General features: G+C 43.1%; 4 protein-coding genes across 7 annotated transcripts in view; 3 read left to right on the top strand and 1 right to left on the bottom strand.

Annotated features, from left to right (window-relative positions):
* The first annotated feature begins 536 nt into the window (after nt 1–536).
* LOC108651177 (uncharacterized) lies at nt 537–5,048 on the top strand. 4 transcript variants are annotated; one of them, XM_089265430.1, is made up of 4 exons: nt 537–1,112; nt 2,707–3,234; nt 3,594–4,694; nt 4,767–5,048. In XM_089265430.1, exons 1-4 carry the CDS (start codon nt 1,107–1,109, stop codon nt 4,911–4,913), a joined length of 1,782 nt encoding a protein of 593 aa, XP_089121556.1. In that variant the 5' UTR covers nt 537–1,106; the 3' UTR covers nt 4,914–5,048. The 4 variants fall into 4 exon arrangements, with proteins under 4 accessions (XP_089121556.1, XP_089121555.1, XP_017956154.3 ...); XM_089265429.1 differs by having other exon boundaries at nt 538–1,112; nt 4,764–5,048; XM_018100665.3 differs by having other exon boundaries at nt 538–1,112; nt 3,345–4,694.
* Nucleotides 5,049–5,240: 192 nt separating this feature from the next.
* Nucleotides 5,241–5,742, top strand: Polr2L (DNA-directed RNA polymerases I, II, and III subunit Rpb10). Its single transcript, XM_018113170.3, has 2 exons — nt 5,241–5,438; nt 5,536–5,742. Exons 1-2 carry the CDS (start codon nt 5,344–5,346, stop codon nt 5,642–5,644), a joined length of 204 nt encoding a protein of 67 aa, XP_017968659.1. The 5' UTR covers nt 5,241–5,343; the 3' UTR covers nt 5,645–5,742.
* Nucleotides 5,687–7,157, bottom strand: LOC108659973 (methionine aminopeptidase 1). Its single transcript, XM_018113168.3, has 3 exons — nt 6,867–7,157; nt 6,049–6,786; nt 5,687–5,990 (listed from the first exon to the last, which is right to left on the bottom strand). The coding sequence occupies exons 1-3, from the start codon at nt 7,018–7,020 to the stop codon at nt 5,758–5,760; spliced, it is 1,125 nt and encodes a 374-aa protein (XP_017968657.1). The 5' UTR covers nt 7,021–7,157; the 3' UTR covers nt 5,687–5,757.
* Nucleotides 7,158–7,762: 605 nt separating this feature from the next.
* The window catches only part of tok (tolloid-like protein 1 tolkin), a 33,060-nt gene continuing 21,397 nt past the window's right edge, over nt 7,763–19,425 (top strand). The window contains exons 1-2 of the mRNA XM_089265431.1: nt 7,763–7,966; nt 17,522–18,128. Coding sequence (XP_089121557.1) covers nt 17,687–18,128 — 442 coding nt within the window. The 5' untranslated portion in view covers nt 7,763–7,966; nt 17,522–17,686. The remainder of the gene's footprint in view (nt 7,967–17,521; nt 18,129–19,425) is intronic.

Here is a 19,425-nt window from a genome sequence, read left to right as displayed (position 1 = left end):
GAAGCTTTATAGGTTTCACACAAATCTTTATGCTCTAATAAGTGCTATTAATATTGTCAGTTAATAAGATCATAGTCAGTTGATTATCAACTATACTACAATATCTGTATACAATAAAAGTAGACTAACACGCTTGCCAGAAACAGTGCGCGTGCCACTGCCAAGCGCCAAGCAAAGCTCACAAAAAAAAAAACAAAAAAAAAACTGATTCCGGTTAACTACTCTTGATAGCAAACATCTTGTTTAGCTTAAGCTTCAGCTTGAAAGGTTTTGCTTTGTTCCTGCGCCAGAAAGCCACCGGCGCCAATGCGAAGAGAGCTCAGCTCGATATCATGAGCGCCTGGTGTGAATTGCTTTTTAAGGCATTGGATGAGTGAATATTAGCAAGACAAGTTCGTTGTCCAAGTCTTTTGTTTGCCCAGGCCGAGCTGGCAACTGGCCAAGAACTGGCAAACACTTTCGTTTAGGCTGTGCGTGTATGTCTGCCAGCCGCAGCCGCAGCAGCAGAAGAAGAAGCAAGGGAAGAAGACGGCAAAGGAGAAGTCAAAAAAGAAGAAGACGAAGAAGACAGTGCACATGCCGGCGAATCTCATGTAGTTGTGGTCGCGTGCTAAGTCTCACTTGAGCACTGAACAAGTTTTCGAATCGAATCGGCCAGCGCAGACGAAGAAAAGCCGACCACTTTCTTTGCGGTTTCATTGGCTTCCAGTGAGCGATGAGACGTGTACTTCCAGTGGCTGACACAAGTAGCTATCACAGTCGGTTCGAGTGGCGGCGCTCAGCTCAGTTGTTAGCGCGACCTGAACAGGTGCAGACTTGCAGACTTTGCAGCTCCGGTTAGCATTTTGTGTGTTGTTTCGTATTATATTTTTCGTCGTGCTGAAGGAAAGCGCCGCGGCGCACGTGGACATGAAGTTAATTGATGTTATTATATACTTAATAGCTATTTTAATCTTCATCTATTTGTTGTTGGAGTAAACCACATTCACTCGCCACTCACTAACGCAGCTGCAAGCCAAAGCTTTCCTTACTCTTCTTCTTCTTCTTCTTATTCTTCACGCTCCACAAACTCTTCATCTGCAAAGGCAACTACAATCGCTCCCAATATGAAGGTAAGTAGAATCTCACGCTGATTTTATGAGCTCCAATTATCGATCATCAAACGATGGGAAATGCATTTTATGCAAATGCACAATCTCTATGGACGCCCCAGGCTCAGTCGGGTTGCAGTTCGGGTTTCTTTTCGAAAACTGCAGTAAAAGCCAAAGACAATGGCGCCATTCATTTTTGTGCTTTTGTGATATTTTCAATTGAATTGCAATTGATGCGCCGCTGTGGCTCGTGTTTTGAATACTTGTTAAATTGCGATTGGCGGGCACTTTCATTTGCGGTGCAGTAGCAGCAGCAGCAACTGCAATTGCAATTGCAATTGCAATAGCAATGCCTATGCCAATGGCAATTGAGAGCACTTGATGCGTCAAGTTTTCGCTGCAGGCAACCAAACAATGGGCCGGGCCGTTCGCTACACTTGCCTGGCTATTGCGATTGCGATTGCGATTGCCATTGACTCTGGCTCTAGCTCTGGCTCTGGCTCTGCCTCAATGTGCAACGCAGTGAGGAAGATGAAACAGTTAGCTTAATACTAAATAAAAGTTGACTTTCAGGTTGGCCAAATGCGTTGCGAATTGGGTTAGCTTGCGGTTGTTTCAATGCTATCGCCTAATTCGCTGTTTCAATTGTGGTTTCTGAGTGGGGAGCGTGGTCAGTCAGGGTATAGTGATGTAGATCCCATTTCAACAATGGAATACAATTCGTGCGCACCTTGACTTTCATGCAACGGACCCCAAGTTCGTTCACCAGTCAGTGCACCCGCTCCGGCCGTCGACCATTATTATTATGCATATTTTCTTACAGGCGACAAAGCAGTATCAAATTGCTAACCACTCGATAAACAGCCAGGCAGCAATTGGGTCTCAATTACGTCTGCCACTTTGATTAGGCAAACGCAGCACGTAATCAATAACCATAGTGCAGCGCTGTGCTGCGCACTGCGCGCTGACAGTTTCACCTGTAAGCAGCGCTTGATTGACTGGCCGGACTAACGGTAAAACATTGTCATTGCCAGTGTCTCGTGGACAAGTGAAATTTGTTGTTGCTGTAACAATTACACTGGCAAATTGTTGACTTCCACTTCACTTGTGGCCCGGCCATGTTTGTAGCAGAACCAAATCAATTTGGTATTTCACTTTCATTGGCCCATAGTCTTAATTAGACGCGACCGCTGCACGCCCGTCCGTGCCCACAGTTATGGCTTACATGCTTACGCGTACATGTACACATGCATGTGTGTGTGTGTGTGTGTGTGTGTGTATGTAAATGCTTATAGGTTTATTATGGCCTTATGCCTTAGTGGCCAGCGGCAGGCGACGTGATAAAATTTTAGAAAACCGCCAATTTATACAAATTAAGGCCATTATTTTCGGTTCTCCGTCCATCCGCTGATTACATACATCCCAGACTTGCCTCCCTTTGCCCCCCTTTGTTCATGCAGCTGGCGAGCTGATAGAGCTTAGAAAGTTGTATATACATGCATACAAATATATATATATATATATATATCTTCGTTAAGTACTTACCTGCAAAAGAGATAATTAAATTTCGTTTAATGGATTTTCGTGTTAATTTGTAACATTTTTACTGCTTTAGCATTTCGTACTCTTGACGCTGCTGTGCGGTCTGGCCAGCTGTGATCTGTCTGCCGTCAAGCGTCCGTTGATCTTCAGCAACGGCAATTGGCCTCCCAAGAGCGCCAACCAACTGACTCGCCATCCAGCCGCCTCAGCCAACGGCAAGCAGCGCACCTTGGTCGTCCAGATTCGCAGTGATCAGCCAGTGCCATTGGTGTTGAAGGGTCGTCCCGGCGCACACACACACGCCCACCAGCACCTCGGTTCACACTCGCACCTGCACTCTCACGCTCACCTGCATGGCCACGCCCACTCTCACGCACACGCACACCTGTTGCATGGAGCCGCCCCTCAGCACCTGCGAGGCGCCCGCCCACTGAAGCTCAGCGCTCCAGTCTACCTGAAGCCGGCAGGCAGTCTGCGCAAACCGTTGAAGATCAAATTGAGCAACTCGAAGCCGCACTCGAAGCCCATCTTCGGATACGAGAAGCCCTTCAAGTACGAGAAGCCCACAGCCGTTGCCTACAGCGAACTACAGAACTTGCCGGTAAGTACCATAAGGAGTGGGCAGGGAACTCGGAGCACGCACACACACGCGCACACATAGAGAGATATCCTTATACACATACATATATACATACATACATATACCCGCAGCTGGACACACACAACAACTACAACACCGAGCACTTTGCACCAATTTACACGGTACCCGCACCCAATCTGGCCCAGCACCACGATCACGACAATCAGATTGACGACGGCCTAAACCCCGCATACCTGCCCCCACAACAACAACAACAACAACCACAGTTGAGCACTCAACGTCCCCAGAGCAGCTATTACAGCGTGCATGAGGACGAGACAAATGATAAAACCATTCGCGATCCCATTTCGGGTTCGCAGAAACTCTTTGCCCCAGATCCGGATCCATCTTTGCCCACCACTAAGGTGAAGATCGCCACGGAGAGCTTCAACACGCCGAGCAACAACCAGCCGCTGCCGTCGGATGTGCAAAGCAACCATCTGCCCGCGCAGCCATTGGTCCAGATTGTGGGTGCCCAGGCAGCAGCACAGACAGTGCCCATCTATCCCATCCAGTTCACGCAGCAGCAGACGACACAGCCCTTCATCGCCGCAGCACTACCTGCCGCCCATATACCCATCTACAATCCCACCTATCTGGTCACCCAGTCCAATCAGCTCTACAGCCAGCACAAGCAGCAGCTCTTCAAGCCCAGCGTGGAGCACGTCGTAGAGACGGGCTATGTCAACGCCGACCTGACGCAGGAGGTGGCCAGCAACGGGCAAATTCTGCAGGCCGCCAAGGATCCGCAACACAATATCCATCCAGTCCTGGACTCGGCTCCACAATACGCCGCTCTAATTGCTGCTCCTGCACTGAGCGAGCCCGCAGAGCCTGTGTATGATACGGCGCCCTTCCACTTGACCAATGTCGCCGCATCAGTGAGCTCCACAGCACCCGAGGGCGGATTTGTGGTGTCCAACTACTATGGAAATTCGCACGACTCTTCGCAGCTGCTGCAAGCTTATGCCGAGGAAGAAGCCCGACGACAGCAGCTGGAAACTGAGCAGGCTGCACTGGAGCTTCAAAAACAACAGCAGCATCAACTGCAATTGGAAGAGCTGCATGCTCAGGCACAGGCCCATGCACAATTGCAGCAGCAATACCAACAAGAACTGCAGCAGCAACAGCAACAGCAATATCAACACGAGTTGCAGTTGGAAGAGCTGAAGGCTCAGGCACAGGAGCAACACTTGCAGCAGCAACAACATCAGCAACAACTTCAAATTCACCAACTGCAACAGCAGCACCAACAACAACAGTTACAACTGCAACAGCAACAGCAGCAGCAACTACAGCAGCGCCAACCCACAGATCCGGCGGCTGCTGCTTTCGAGGAGCATCAGCGTTTGGTACAGCAGCAATTGGGCAGCACTACACCTTTGCGTATTTTTGTTCCAGATGAAGAAATACCAGAAACGGTAAGCAAACAAAATCATTTTGAAAACGTACATCCTTATGGTCATTATTTGAAATCGTTTAAACTACAGCAGCGTCTACAAAAACGTTCGGACAATCTCAAGAAGGGCTCATTTGAAGATGTGTCCACGCAGCAGTTGAATAATGCAACAAAGGATTTGTATCCCGTTTCAACTTCAGTGGAAGTGTCAGGCAGTCAAACAGATGCCGATAACGAATAGGAATATATCTTTGTTATTGACATAGTTCTTAGCGGTCTTTAAATATTTATTTTACAACACACATTTGTAAATTTAATCTTATAGAAAGAGTCGATAGTGTAATTAATTAATAAATGAAATAATATTTAAAAATAACGAAGGCATGTTTTAATGGAATACATACTGAAATATAAATACTAATTTACCATTTTATCGCTATCGGTTCAACTTTAGTTTAAAAATATGAATCTGAACATACGCGCGCATTTTTAAATGGGCCACACTGTTAAGTATCGATAAATAACCAATGTTCAGACCATGTGCTCAACTATCGATGTTAAGCAATCATGTGAAACAAGTTGGCAGCCTTTATGGTAAAAAAGAAGCTAAACAGAAGTGTGCGCTAAGCACAAATTAAATAAATTGTCATAAAAAGACAAATACTATAAATATGATAATACCAATTCGGTGTTTTACCTGTGGGAAGGTTATTGGTAATAAATGGGAATCTTACCTAGGCTTGCTACAGGCCGAGTATACGGAAGGGTAAGTTTCGCTGCTCTGCAAGCAAAGCAACTTCAGCTGCCTTTTATATTATTTATAATTTATTATTAATTACCTGTATATTATTATTATTGTTTAGTGACGCATTGGATGCTTTAGGATTAAAGCGCTATTGTTGCCGTCGGATGTTGCTTGGCCATGTGGATCTCATTGAGAAGCTTCTCAACTATGCACCTCTCGAAAAGTAACAAATGGACGCTACACTTGGGACAGTTGTGATTACACGGAACTTAAACGACAAACTTTATATTTTATTGTAAAAATAAATTAAAGCTCAATTTAAGAACAGTCGTTTTAATAACTACATTTTGTCCATGAACCATGGCTGTCCGTTTTTTTCACGGCGTTTCGTGAGGATTTCACAACCATTGTTGGTAACCAACAGAGTTTGTTCGAACTGTGCCGAGTAGAGGCCATCCCCGGTGACGGCAGTCCAGTCATCTGGCCAGGACTCTGCCTTCTGAACACCCTCGGAAATCATTGGCTCAATTGTGAAGCAGTGTCCAGGGGCCATTACGCCAACGGCAGAGTTCTCTGTGGAAGTGACAAAACATGAGCTCGGTATCCAAGTAGAAAACTAAGACTCACTTACTGGCATAGTGTGGCACATTAGGTGCAGTGTGGAAAACGCGATGAATGCCATGGCCGCAATAGCTGCGAACGACGCTGAAGCCATGAGGCGCCACGTACTTCTGGATGACATTACCTATCTCCCGGTACTTCACGCCAGGACGCACCAGTTCAATAGCTTTGCACAACGATTCGTATGTAACGCGCACTAGCTTCTTGTGCTTCTCTGAGACGTCGCCAACGAAAAAAGTTTCGTTGAGATCACCATGAAAGCCGTGATGATAGACAGTCACATCGATGTTGCATATGTCGCCATTCTCCAAGGGACGCAAGTCCGGTATGCCGTGACAAATGACCTCGTTAACGCTGGTGCAGCATGACTTGGGAAAGTTGTAGTAGTTGAGCGGGGATGGATAGCAGTCGCGCTCGATGGCTGCCTCGTGCACCAGGCGATCTAATTCATCGGTTGTGATGCCGACTTCAATGGCTTTGGCACCCTCATCTAGGCACTCACGGCCCAGTCTTCCAGCCACTCGCATTGCCTCAATTTCGTCATCATCGAGCACTTTGATTGTGGTTCCACGCAGAGCTTCTTCCGACAAAGATCGCCCAGCAGGATGATCTGCGTAATCTGGACGCTGGATTGCCTCTGGAACGGCACGTTTGGGAGTCTGAGGAAACGGACGCAGTTTGCCGGTGAAGCGAAAGTGCGGCCATGGATTGTAAACACCATCATCAACGACAGGCTTCTGACCACCGGCTAATTTGAAACAATACATATCCGATTGGTATACCGCAGATATTAACATTTATTTAAAATTTATTACAAAGTGAACATACCAGCTAATGCATGGATCACCTTGTGCTCTTTCCAGAAGCCTTTAAAGCACGCCTGCGAGCAGAAAAATGAGCCTTTGATTCCCAATTTAATGCAAGTGGGGCACTGAAGCGTCGCCTCATTGTTACAATTCGTTGTTTCGCAACTTTGCGTCATTACAGCGTGTAAAAATGTCCTCTTAAAAACTGTTCCAAAATTAGCAATCCGACGGACACAATAACCACATGCAACGCCGTTATTATTTTCTGATTTGTGTTTATCGATATATTTACAATCGATGGTTTGGTGTATCACAATGTCGTAAAATAAAAAATTATCGTTGTTGATTTTTTTCAAAATGTTCAAAATTAAATGTTAATATAAAAGCAAAAAACGGTATGGATTATATATTATTGTTAAAGAAATTAAGATATGTGTGTGTGAAACTTTATATTTTATTATAATTTGATTTTTATTTACAAAACCTACAAAATATGTTTGAATAACTCAATGAAATCTATGAATTCCTGATCTGAAATAAACAATCGGTTCTTTATGGAACTTTCTGCACACGAAGATTCGGTCAATTAAAATTTATTTAAACAATTAAGAATTTCGGGTTAAGTCTTCATTTCGATTCAGTTTTAGTTTCTTTAATATTTTATTGAAATAATAATACAAAACATTGAATAATAATTTATAGTTAATCTATAAGAAATAATTTTTAATTTTTAAAGATGTGACAACTTGACAATGATTTGACCTGAAATTTGAATATTCGTTATACGTTGTACGTTTTCAAAAGCAGCTGTTAGTAATTGTCTAGGCACATGCGCTTTATCCCTTTCCCTCTATACCCCTCTCTTTCTAGCTCACTCTCTGCTAGGCACAGCTGTGCAGCAATTGAAGCGTTGGCTCTGTTTATGTTTGAATCTCTCCAATCAAATCGCGAGAACCTTTCGTCGTGAACGGACGTGTATTCCATTGTTGCGGCTAAATAACGCGAACGAAAGAATAATAGCAACAAACTTGTTTGATCTGAGGCAAAATTAGTGTTCGCATAAAGTCCAAAAAGATCCGGAGTGTGTGAAGAGTGAATACAATCAATCAAGTGCACTAACAAGTAATATTAATATTTTACAAACACATATTTGTATAAACATCATTTGATTGCCTGCTACAGGTGGAACTTCTCCCATACTGTTAGTGTAGTCGAGGATACTTGAATTCAACTCAAAGGTCGTAATTTCGAGAAGCCAATATCAGCCCAATCATAGTCAAAGTAAATCATGGGTAACTTACCTGCACATGCTGAGTTCATATAATTCCTTGTCGCTAATCTATGAGACAGTCCGTCGGTCGAGCATTGAAATGAATGGATCAGTTTTGTCGCGATCTTTGCACTCGCCGTTCGATCGCGTTCTATGCGTTTTCCTTATCAGCAGCGGTTGCTGTTGTTGGCCCCGCGTTTCGTTTTTGCGTTCACTTTGAGCAGACGACGACAAACACGCCGCAGTTACTGTTGATGTTGCTGTTGCTGATGCTGATGTTGCTGTTGCCATTGCGGCAGGGAAGAGGCAACGGCATCAAATAGCTATAAATAACAAACGGCACGCGGCTGCGTCCGTGTGTGCACTGTACGTTGCTTGTCACACCTCCGCCCCACAGCCTTTGCCCCTTATCGACCCCCACTCAACTAAAATCAAACGCAGCCGGCTCTTCGCGCTATGGGTGTTTGATTCAACTATCTATTGCTAACTGAGTCGTTGTCAGTTTTCCGCTTTTCATTAAACAAAGCTAAAACAACAAACAACAAAATCAAGCGAAACGCAAATCGTCAATTGTCAATGGTCTTCATTCGGAAGGCCGCCTGCGTAATTAAAATAGAATCTGTTTTCCCTGATTGTGTGTGTATATATGTATGTATGTGTGTGGGTGATTTTGTGTGTCTGTGTGACTATATACTAAAGTAAGACATTACTTTATTGTGTTTTGTTCAGGCTATTGCAATACGGAACAACGTCAAAAGTCAAGGTACCGCTGCCGTTGCCGTTGGCGCTGCTGCTGCCGCTGCCGCTGCAAGCAGCGCCGCGACGCTCGCAGTAGCATCGGCCGAGACAGCGATGATCTTGCATTGCTGCTGTTGCTTTGAACTCGATCGCAGACAAAGATTGAGCAAAGCAGGATCGCACATTGTTCTTTTGCTGTTATTCTTGTTATTGTTGAACGACTGTTTTTTTTTTTTTTTGGACAACGATCATCGGCGTTCGCCCTGCGGCTATACGAGACGATCCTCGCAGAAATTAAAGGTAAAGAGCGAATAAGGCAAAAAGCAGAGAACAGCAAAATCTTTAAGGCCGACAGCGAACACGCATTAGAGTTAATTGGGCTCCGTCTGCGGCACTGGCTCCAGTCCAGGTGCCTTTGATACGCAATGCTATGGCATTAGCAGAATGCTGCCACAACATGTGCGCGTGTGTGTGTGAGTACGTATGTACGGACATACATACAAAGACATATTTGTTTGTATGCACACATGTGTGGTGCGCATTTGTACGCATTTGCCTGATGCTTGTGTCAGTTAGATGAAAATTTATGCGTCACAGCAAACAAAAAAAAAAAAAAAAAAAAAAAAACGAAAACAAAAAACCGAAAAAATGAAAAAATTGAACGAATATGAAATTCAAAGTGTTGTCCCGCTCAGCCGAGTCTCGTTTGGTTGCCGCGGCATTTTCCAGCGTTTCAGCGCTTCCGCTCTGCCAGAAAATCAACTTCCGCTGGCAAACAATTGTCAGCAGGGGGCGGCGGCCCAAGGCGTCAAGAGTGGAGCGCGGAGCGCGGTGCGAGGGGCGCTGGGCTTGGGTCTCCGCTGACAATGCCAGCGGCGTTGCTTTACGTAGCAAACGCAGCACAAGAGACGCATATTGATATTGTTGCCAGGATTCTTACGCTTCACTGCACTCACACACTTACCCACACACCCACACACACACACATAATCACACACACACAGACACATACATACACACATTCAGTCATATAAATTTAAGCTGCTGCAAGCGCATTTCACTTTTGCTTCACTGCTCCTGTTGGCTGTTTTGTCCCTTATCCTTTGGCCCGGCAAACATTTTGTAGCATCTTCGCCTGCTTATTGCCAGCCAACGAACGCCATTAAGCGTTTCATGTTACCTCCCTTCGCATTAAAAAATTGTCCGCGTATGCATTTCCCAACAATTCTTTCCATTTCTGCGACATTTCATTTCATTCCATATTTCTGCCAGCTTTTTCGCTTTTGAATAGAACACAATTTTGCTTCCTCTTGGTAATACCCTTGGAGAGAGCATTAAGATTTTGCCATGGCAAGTGTGTTCGTGCAGAAGGAGTTCTGATCAAAGTTACGTTTCCTTTCCATCAGTTATTTTACTTTTGATCAAGATATTTTACTGTTTGCATTATGCTCTTTGTATTCTGTTTACATCTGATTTTGGAAAGTTAAAAAAATAGAAGATGAATTCTTACTTTGATTTAAGTATTGCTTATTTTTTTTTTCTATTGATATTAAAAGCTGTATCTATTCATTTCGGTTTCTAGACAGTTCTAAAAATTAATTCTGCCCAGAATACAATTATTGCTTTACCCACTTATCAGTCTGGCTATTATATCTACTCTATGTATTCTATTCGATTCCATTCCAGACTGTTCTAAAAATAAAACCTTACTCTAACTTAAGTCTTATTTTAAGGACCTATTTGTTTAGCTCTTGTATCATGCCCTTTTTGTTCCATTCTTTTTTGATTCTAGACAATTCCATAAATAAATCAGATTGCTCTATAGACGCCTTTGTTTAGCTTCCTATACATTTCCTTAAGGGTATTCCTTCTGCAGCAAATTATTAAATTTTGGGATCCTTGCACGCATTTCTACTTCAGTTGCGAAGAGGCGCGTGCTTAAAACGTTTTTATTTTTTCTGGTTTCTGGTGTGGGTTTTTCTTTCCACTCCAGCCGAGCTTTGATATGTTGAAATTTTCATTTTTAGAATTTTTCATTTTGTTGATTTGCCATCGCAGCAAATATACAAAAATTAAAAGCAAATTATGTGCCGCAGGTGCCGGGGGCAGCGGGGAGCAGCGGACTTGTGGTGACTCTAATCCACATCAAATCGGATATCTGCGTGCGCCTGGGCAGTCCGAAACGCGCAAAATCTCATATCTGCCAAGTATTTGGAGCAAGCGATTCAAGTTATTTTATGAATATTTGTATAGGCTCTCGAATTTGCATGGTAAGCCATGTCGGGGCGGCTGGATGCTGAGTGTTGAGTGTCGCGCGTGGGCGTTTTATCAAGGCACTGCTAACGGTATATATATCTATATATGTATATGTATATGTATGTATATATTGCAAGGCTCCACCCCACCCCACTGTGGACTTATTTTCTTTCGTATCTCACTTCATCTCGTTTGCCGCACTACACCTCTTCTTGACATAAATATTTTGTTATCAGCGTCGTTCTTGTTGCTGCTATGAAGCAAAGTTAATGATATGTCTCAACTGGGTGAGCATAGGTGTCTGGCTGTGTGCGTGCGTGTGTGTCGGTGTGTCTGGAGACAAGAGTTCTCAGTAAGGATCTCTGTGTGTGTATCTGAGTCCGTGCTCTGCATCAGCTTTATGCGAAATTAATTGTAATTTAAGTACGTTTAATTTCTGGCTTCTAATTTGCTTCCCTTGTATAGAAATAATGCAATCTTATTTACTGTAGTCTCTCCTCACTGCCCATTGCCAGGAGTAGCCACACTACTACTTAAGCGTATTTTCATTTGCGTAGTCAAGCATGCTCGATGCCATTCAAGTATGCACAAAACAAGCCCCAATAAATCTATTGGAGATGAAATGCGTAATGATTATTCATGCGGAACTCAATGTTAAAAGCTTTGTTTAACTTAATGAACTTTGAGTTCTCTGCTCCTTGAGCTTCGGTTATGTCGGATTGACTTAATTCATGCGTTCGTTCACTTGCAGGATACATGAAAAAAGCATTTACATGCCAAAAGTTAAGACTCCAAGCCCTCCACAGCTTTTGTGCTGTGCTCTTTCTTTGCTCATCTTTTGGGCTCGTTCAAATTTGTACTGCATTCACAGGGCCAAGAGCCGAGGACAGAGAGTCGAGGACCAAGGACAGAGAACCGACGACCGCCTGGCATTCAGTTTTATTTGCCAAATTAAAAGGATTTCATTTGCTTTTCATATTTGCGTTGGTTTTTATCGCCGCTGCCAGACAACTGGCTTTGACCCAACGCCGATTTTCCCTCACAATCACCATAAAACCGAATCTCGGCGCCATATTTTCTGCCCTCGTACTGGCTGTTGCCTTCCTTTTTGCTTTTTTTATGTTGTGGCAAAGTCGTTGGCAATTGTTATTTATGGCTAAAGGAAGGAAAAAGTAGCCCTAGCAGCTGACAAGCCGCGCAGGCAAGGCTTCAACCTCCACATCCTCCACCCCGCAGCGGCGTAGTGTGGCGTATGCCCAGGTCGATCATCATTTCTGTTGTTAGTATTAATTATTTGCTAGCCTCGGTGCTGGCCCTCAAATTGCATAATTTAGGTCTTAAACAGCCGATTGACCATTGCTCATGTTCTATATGCGGCTTCCCCACATCTCTGTACATATTTGCCGTCATGGGCACGGGTTCCGTTACACAGAGTGGAGCACAGAATAGCAGGAGCAGGTGCAGGAGGGCGAGCAGGAGTAGCAGCAGCAGCCTATCTGTCTGCGGTGTATTTCATGGTTGAACTTTATTTACATTCATATGGCTACAGCCGAAGCGGCCAAGAGCAGTCGGCCCGACCAGGACACAAGCAGCTCGGAGCATTTTGGTTACAGTTGCAACCACCTGGGCATGTTGTTGGCTGATGCCACAGGTGCTAGCTGGGCGAGCTTAATTATTTGCAGTTGGCTGTGGCCCAGTGTCGGCTCTGGACCTTTGCTCACTCCCTTTCAGTGTGCGTTCGTTTTGTCTGTTGGTTTGCTCACCTCATTGCTTGTTTATTTGGCAACCCGTTTGCATTCTACGTTTGTCCAGCATAGAAGCCGCTCTGCCGCATCGTCAGTGAATAGGAGAATGCCCTCTTCACTCCCTTCTTCACTATATGCATATGTATGCATTCGCCTGTATCTCTGTTAATTTAAATTTACGGCTTTTTATTACGCCAATTTTCAGTGCTGTCCGCCCGCGCTTCCCATCCACTGCGCGCCTGTTGATATGCAATATTTTTAATCAGCCATGCAAGCAAACATTCAGCCCGTCGCGACGTGCATTAAAACTATATATACATACATATATATATATAAAGAACTTTTCGTTTTGTGTCTGTGTATATTCAGCCGAAATTACAAACAAATACTGAATCCGCATTCGTTTTTACTCCTATGCATATTAAATATCTGGGGAAGATTAATTTTTTGCATGCAATTATTTTATTTACGTAAACCCTTAAATCTCATATTTCAAAGTAAATTTAAGCTACCTCTGTTATTGGTATAGTAACAAATCAACAAGCCTTTCAAAAGTGCCTTAAGTCTTGTTGCGCTTGCTACCTCGCCTCGCATTTGCCAGGTCAACGCTTAAGCCACAAAGGCTTTGGGATCAAGTTGAAGCAGGGCACACGTATGGCAGCGTCGGTACAGAGCATTGTTTAAGTCTCAGCTTAATATGCACTTTCAGTAATGTAGCAAACTAAAGAAAAGTTGACTGCAGACCTATCAGTTAATCTGGGGAAAATATTATTTAGAGGAGGAAATTGTTGTATAGAAAAAGTTGAAGGGATCGGTTGCAAGCAAAAACCTGGCCCGGGTGGTGTAAGAGTATTCTCCTAGTTTTAGTAAAGTGCTATTAGATCTTTGGACTGCAGTACCGAGACGCCACGCCGTTTTAGCTTTGAGAATACTCTATTTATGTATATTTTGATTGTCATCCATATGGGACGAGGTATATAGCTTGATACAAAAGCAACGGAGCTAAGATATTCTTGTTGATGCTGACCTTGACTAGGGATAGCTTGTTTCGTTTAATAGCATTTATGTATATACTTTGTCGAAGATCAATCACTCACATTATAATACAACTTAGATATTTTAAATAAAATCTCTGCGGATTGTATACAACATTTTTATTTTGGTTTGAGGATTACTCAACATCTTCCATCCAAACCCATTTTATAATGCTGGCAAATTCTTATATGTGATCAACTTATTATTTGTAGTAGAGTTACCGCTTAAGGAAGACAAGAATTGATTAGCGAATTCCAAATTCAGCAGACGATGCTAATGGATGTTATACCATATAAATGGCAAAACATGAACAATGATTATGAAGTGATAGGTTCGAATTTCCGCTGAGTAGCTATGTTAGGTACTTTATTATTCCCCTTCGTCAAAAACTTTTAAAAATTGTAAATAAAAACCAAAATTTTTCAAGTACAACATCCCTATATACACAAACCCATGCATATATGTATTTACGATGAGATTGATGCTGTTTGTTATGCATCTTCGCACACTGTGACACAGGTGCTTAAGTATTTACTTGCCTAGGGCCTCATATCACAGTAATCAATTATAATAAATCAAGTGTATATATGTATGTATGTATAATAATGATATCCTTTGGCAGCTATGTACACAGTTAGCTACTTGAAATGTCAACTGTCACGGCGGCAAGAGAAATCAAAATAAGGCAAACGGGCAATGAGTGCGCGGCCGCTTGGAGGAACTTTTAGGAACAGGCTCGTGTCAAGATTTGCGCTTGTAAACACTAAAAATGTCAGAGGCGCGGCGAAGCGGGGGCAATATGCTATTGTGCCGACTACCCGCTTAGCCTAGAACGTTGTCATTGTCAGTTCGTGTAGTTTGAAAGTGGCGCTTGACACTTGACAAGTCTGATTGATGGCGTGACTGTGAGTGAGCAGCAGGATGTTGGCGGAATCGTGAAATTGCTGAAGCTTCGTTCGTCTCGGACCCTCATCTCATTTAATTAAACTAAATGCGAGTGCTACGCTTCATTCAGAATCACCCCACACAATTCCCCAATATCGTTTATGCACGCCAAGCAGAAATGAAGAAATGCTCTTTGCCAGACTCAAGTTTCATAATTCGCTGAAGAAACAAATATAACAAAGAACATTTCTAACTCTGAAATATGTTGACCATAGCTTCTTATAAGTATTGCTTTGTCATGGAAGAAAAATAATATATGTGTATAATATATACATACAGATATGTGTTTGCAGTAGAATTTCGACATTTCAAGAGACCAATATTTGCCAAGAATTTAATTTGTTGAGGCTAAAAAATAGTTTGGAACAACAGAGACTTATTTTTCGATATTGGGGTATTCAACTGGTTAACTGTAGCTTTCCAGAGTACTTATCTTAATGTTCAATTTTATTTGTGCTAAAAAATACTTTGAATTAATGAACGAGCTTACATGTATTTAATTTTTAGGAGGCAACCATTCTTAAGTAGTTCTGAAATACATTTATATAATGATGGTTAAGTACAACTAAAATCTCACTTTATATTTATAATATAGATGAAGACATTCAAGTATATATTTGAAATTTTAGTTTTCTCAACTTCCTTCTTAAGAGCAACTGGAAAACAAACCTACAAATCAGAAAACCCATATATTATATCATATATCATATCATTTCGTAAACAAGTATAAAAATACAAAACAAAAAAAAACCTCAAAACACATTGCAACCTATGCACTGTTATTTATAAAATTCCAGAGCCACAGCAATGAAATTTTAATTTGTTTACGTTTGTGACATGTTGCTCTTCGCAAGGTTGACCGCTGATAAGCGGGCAGGTCGATGTGGGTGCTCTTCTCTTGGGAGATAAACAGCGGACTCAGAGCGCAAAATGCACGGAAAAGCTGACGTCCAAGACCTGGCTATAGGCCATAGACAAATAACAAATGAACTTACATGCTGAGCTGAGAATTAATCAATGGAATTTATAATTTGGCCCAAATGAGCAGACGGTGCCACATTAAGGCCTCGCGCTCATGCGGCGTATGCGCAATTAGGCGACCGAGCATTATGAAAACAAGGTCTGCCTTTGGCTGCGTGTACAGTGAGCACCATGGAATGGAATGAAATGAAATTAAGAAAATATGTTGCACTCTTTTGCGTGGCCCACAGCTGTAGCTGCCGAGCTTTTGTTCCTGTTGAGATTGTCTAGATTGTTGTTATCGTCGGCAAGTTTGCCAAGGGTTGCTGCTAGAATTGTCTCTGGCTTTATTTGCCATTTGCTAGCTGGCTAAGTCTGTGGCTGCCGCCTGCTTCCACAGAAGCCAACTTAATTTGCCATAAAATGCCAGACCGGCACTTGATTTGCTTTGTTGAATTAGAGTTGTTGTAATTGTTCGTTGTGCGCGCCGGAAATTAAATGATTTAATGAAATTGCCAACATTCACTTGAGCCTGGCTGCTGCTGCTGCTGCTGCTGCGGCTGCTGCTGGTCCAGGGTTGGGGCGCATTTACAGGGCGATAATGGCGCAGCCCCAACATTTTAGTTAATTGAAAAGGTTTTTATTTTGTTCCTTCTCTTTCTGTATTCAATTGGCAGCCAAAGTTTGCCAAAAGGTCGCCATGGTATAAATGGCCTAAGCGATTTTAAATTACCTGCCATTGTGTTTGTCTGTCTGTGTGAGTGTGTTTCTAAGCGGCTGACATTGCCCGTCCAGCGTGCGCCCTTGCTGCGACACCTTCAACTCAAGTTAATTGAGTGCTAATCTGATCGACAGCCGGCAGCCAGCCACGGTTTATGAGCTGCAGCCTGCAGCCTGCAGAGTGCAGAGTGCAGGTCGATGGCCGTCTGCCTGCCGTCAGTCCTCAGTTCACTCCTAGACTGCTTTGTCTTCCTCTTTCTCTTCAGGCCCCTCACACATTTGCATATTAAAATTTTACACCTTTTTTGTTTTTAATATGCTATGACAACGGGCAGAGAAACATTCCGAGTAAATGCACACAAATTGTGCACAGATGTGAGCACACAATCTTACTCACACAGACTCACATGCACACACACACACACACAGATATGCACACCCACACATATGTATGTATGTAAATTAGATACCGGCTGTGCATTGATTGTTGCCAACTGCTGGCTTTCGCTTTGGCTCTGCCTGTTCCGTGTTTTTGCTACAGTCTATAATATGGTCGGATTAAGCAGAGTTTGAACAGATAATACTGCCAGAGGACAAATTTGTACAAGCCTTGCTCAGCATAAGCAGCGAGTGCTATTATCGGAGAGTGTCGATCTCAACAGTAAACAAAATAAGCAACTAATGGAAATGCGAATGGAAATGCTTAGTACAAACGGTTCTTAGACTGAGCTTATAAAGTTAATCTTATGTGAGTGGTCAATGGAAGCAACGACGTAAACAAATATTTCATACAAGGGGTTGGGGTTATCAACAGCATGTACATTGACATAGGCATATATATTTTATACAGACAAACAGATGAATTTAGTGATCAGCCTTGCTCTATGAATGAAATCCAAAATAAGCTAGTTTTAGCCGATTCACTATATATGTACATAATTCTCAATGTATTACCTTACCTCGCATAATTACTCATCTCTCAACTCAGCTTTTCCGTGCTCATTTCAGTCCACGTGCACTGCGAGAATGCAGCGCTGGTGAGCTGGGTTAGACGGAGGCGATAAGCAGAGCTCGGAAAGCCAACGAAAGTCAAGAACAAAACACGCCGACGATTGACAAGCGAAGAACGTGCAGAGCAGCAACAGCAGAAGAAGAGGCAGAGAGCACGCTCAGATGGCGCTGCAGAGCCGGCTCGGAGCCGGACGCGGTGGCCGGGTAATGAGCTATACGAACTACGCCCTGCTGATGGCCACAGTGCTGCTGGTGTTAATCTCAGCGCATGTCAAAAGCGCCAAGCTGCATGAGGAGCCGCAGTTGAGTAACGTTGCCATTGACAAGGCTGAGCGTGACAACAACAACAACAACAACAAGAACAACAACGATGACAGCAACAACAACAACAACAACGAGTTCGTCAAAGAGCACGTGAAAGACGCAGCTGCCATTCATCCTTATCATCAGCATGTCCACGGGCAGCACAAGCCTCACTTGCACCATGTGTCACAGCTGAACAATCGTCGCGCCTATCACAGCAAATACAGCATCGAGCAGCTGCTGCACATGCATGTGACACCGAAAGTATCCAACGATATCGATATGGACCCCTGCAAGGCGGGTGAGTAGTATCCCAGTTATTCGACAATAGACCCTTAGGTGTGTGTAGACTCCCTGTGCACCTGTGCTAAGCCACATACTCATCTCATGTAGTGCCGCACTTGCGTTGCCTCAGCTAAAAATCGCTTCAGCACCAAGTCAATCTAAATGTCAAATATATATATATATATACGTATATAGTATATAACTTGTTATTGTGGAACGTCTGTGCCCGTCGCGACGGCAGACTTTATAAGCCAATCGCAAAGCTTTGGAAATTATATTGGCTCGGCTATGTCTTAAGTTTGAGTAAAAGTGAAAAGTCTTGTAAACTCGAGTCATATACCATGAGTTTTCCTATCTCATTTCCCACTGTTCACCCACCTGCTACCTTTGCAATGCCGTTAGCTGCATCGCTGAGAATTAAGCGCCATTGTAGCTATCTGAGTGCGCTGGCTCAGATCAACTTGCCCGGCTGCTCAGCTCAGCTCAGCTCAACTCAACTCAACTCAATTGAATTTACCTCGGTTTTCTGGAACGAAATTGACTGAGCAATGCCTCCAGAACGAGCATATCAATGTCCGTGTCCGTGTCTATGTCTGTGCGTGTGTATGTGTATGTGTCCGTGTGTGTGCGTGGAATAAGTTCGATGAAGAAGACGACGATTGCAATTTGTCTGACGGCAACTGGGACGCCTGGTGTGGCCCCAGCCATACTCTGTCTGTGGGCGCCTCTGCCGTGAGTCTGACTTATAAGTATGTGCGCACATCAATTGTCAAAAAGTTGGCTCCATAGAATCTACGAGCAAACGATTTCCCGCCTTCAGTGCCATTGGCAATGTATGTACGTATCAAGTGCCTCAGCGAATCGACAATGTCTCTCGCACAATGGGGCCAATGCAAGCACCGGAAAAAATCAAGAGCCAAAATAAAAATACAATATATACAGTTTTAAATAATCTAGCACTAACTTCAATATACATTTGGAATGTTTAAGTAAAATAATTTAAATATAAAATTAAAATAAAATCGATAAATGTTTGTCTCTCTAAATAAGACTTGAAAAATATTGAGCTCTTAATAATAAAATACCGATAGTCGATAAATTGTTGAACTGCATGGCATTTGTTGATACCTAAAAACTGTATTTATTTATTTGTTTGTATTCAATTAGGTATAATACGATATATGTGTTAATACTTCATATACATATTCGTTAACTCTTTTTAACATCAAGGCGCTCATATGAACGGAGAGATGATTAAATTTATCTTATTCATCTACAAAACGAGTATAAACAAGAAAGAAAGCTCTAGTCGA

The sequence above is a fragment of the Drosophila navojoa genome, chromosome 2 (assembly GCF_054131105.1).
Source record: "Drosophila navojoa isolate 15081-1374.11 chromosome 2, UAZ_NAV_1.0, whole genome shotgun sequence".
NCBI lineage: Eukaryota > Metazoa > Arthropoda > Insecta > Diptera > Drosophilidae > Drosophila > Drosophila navojoa.
The sequence above is the reverse complement of the archived record's forward strand: the minus strand, read 5'-3'. Positions and strand labels throughout refer to the sequence as shown.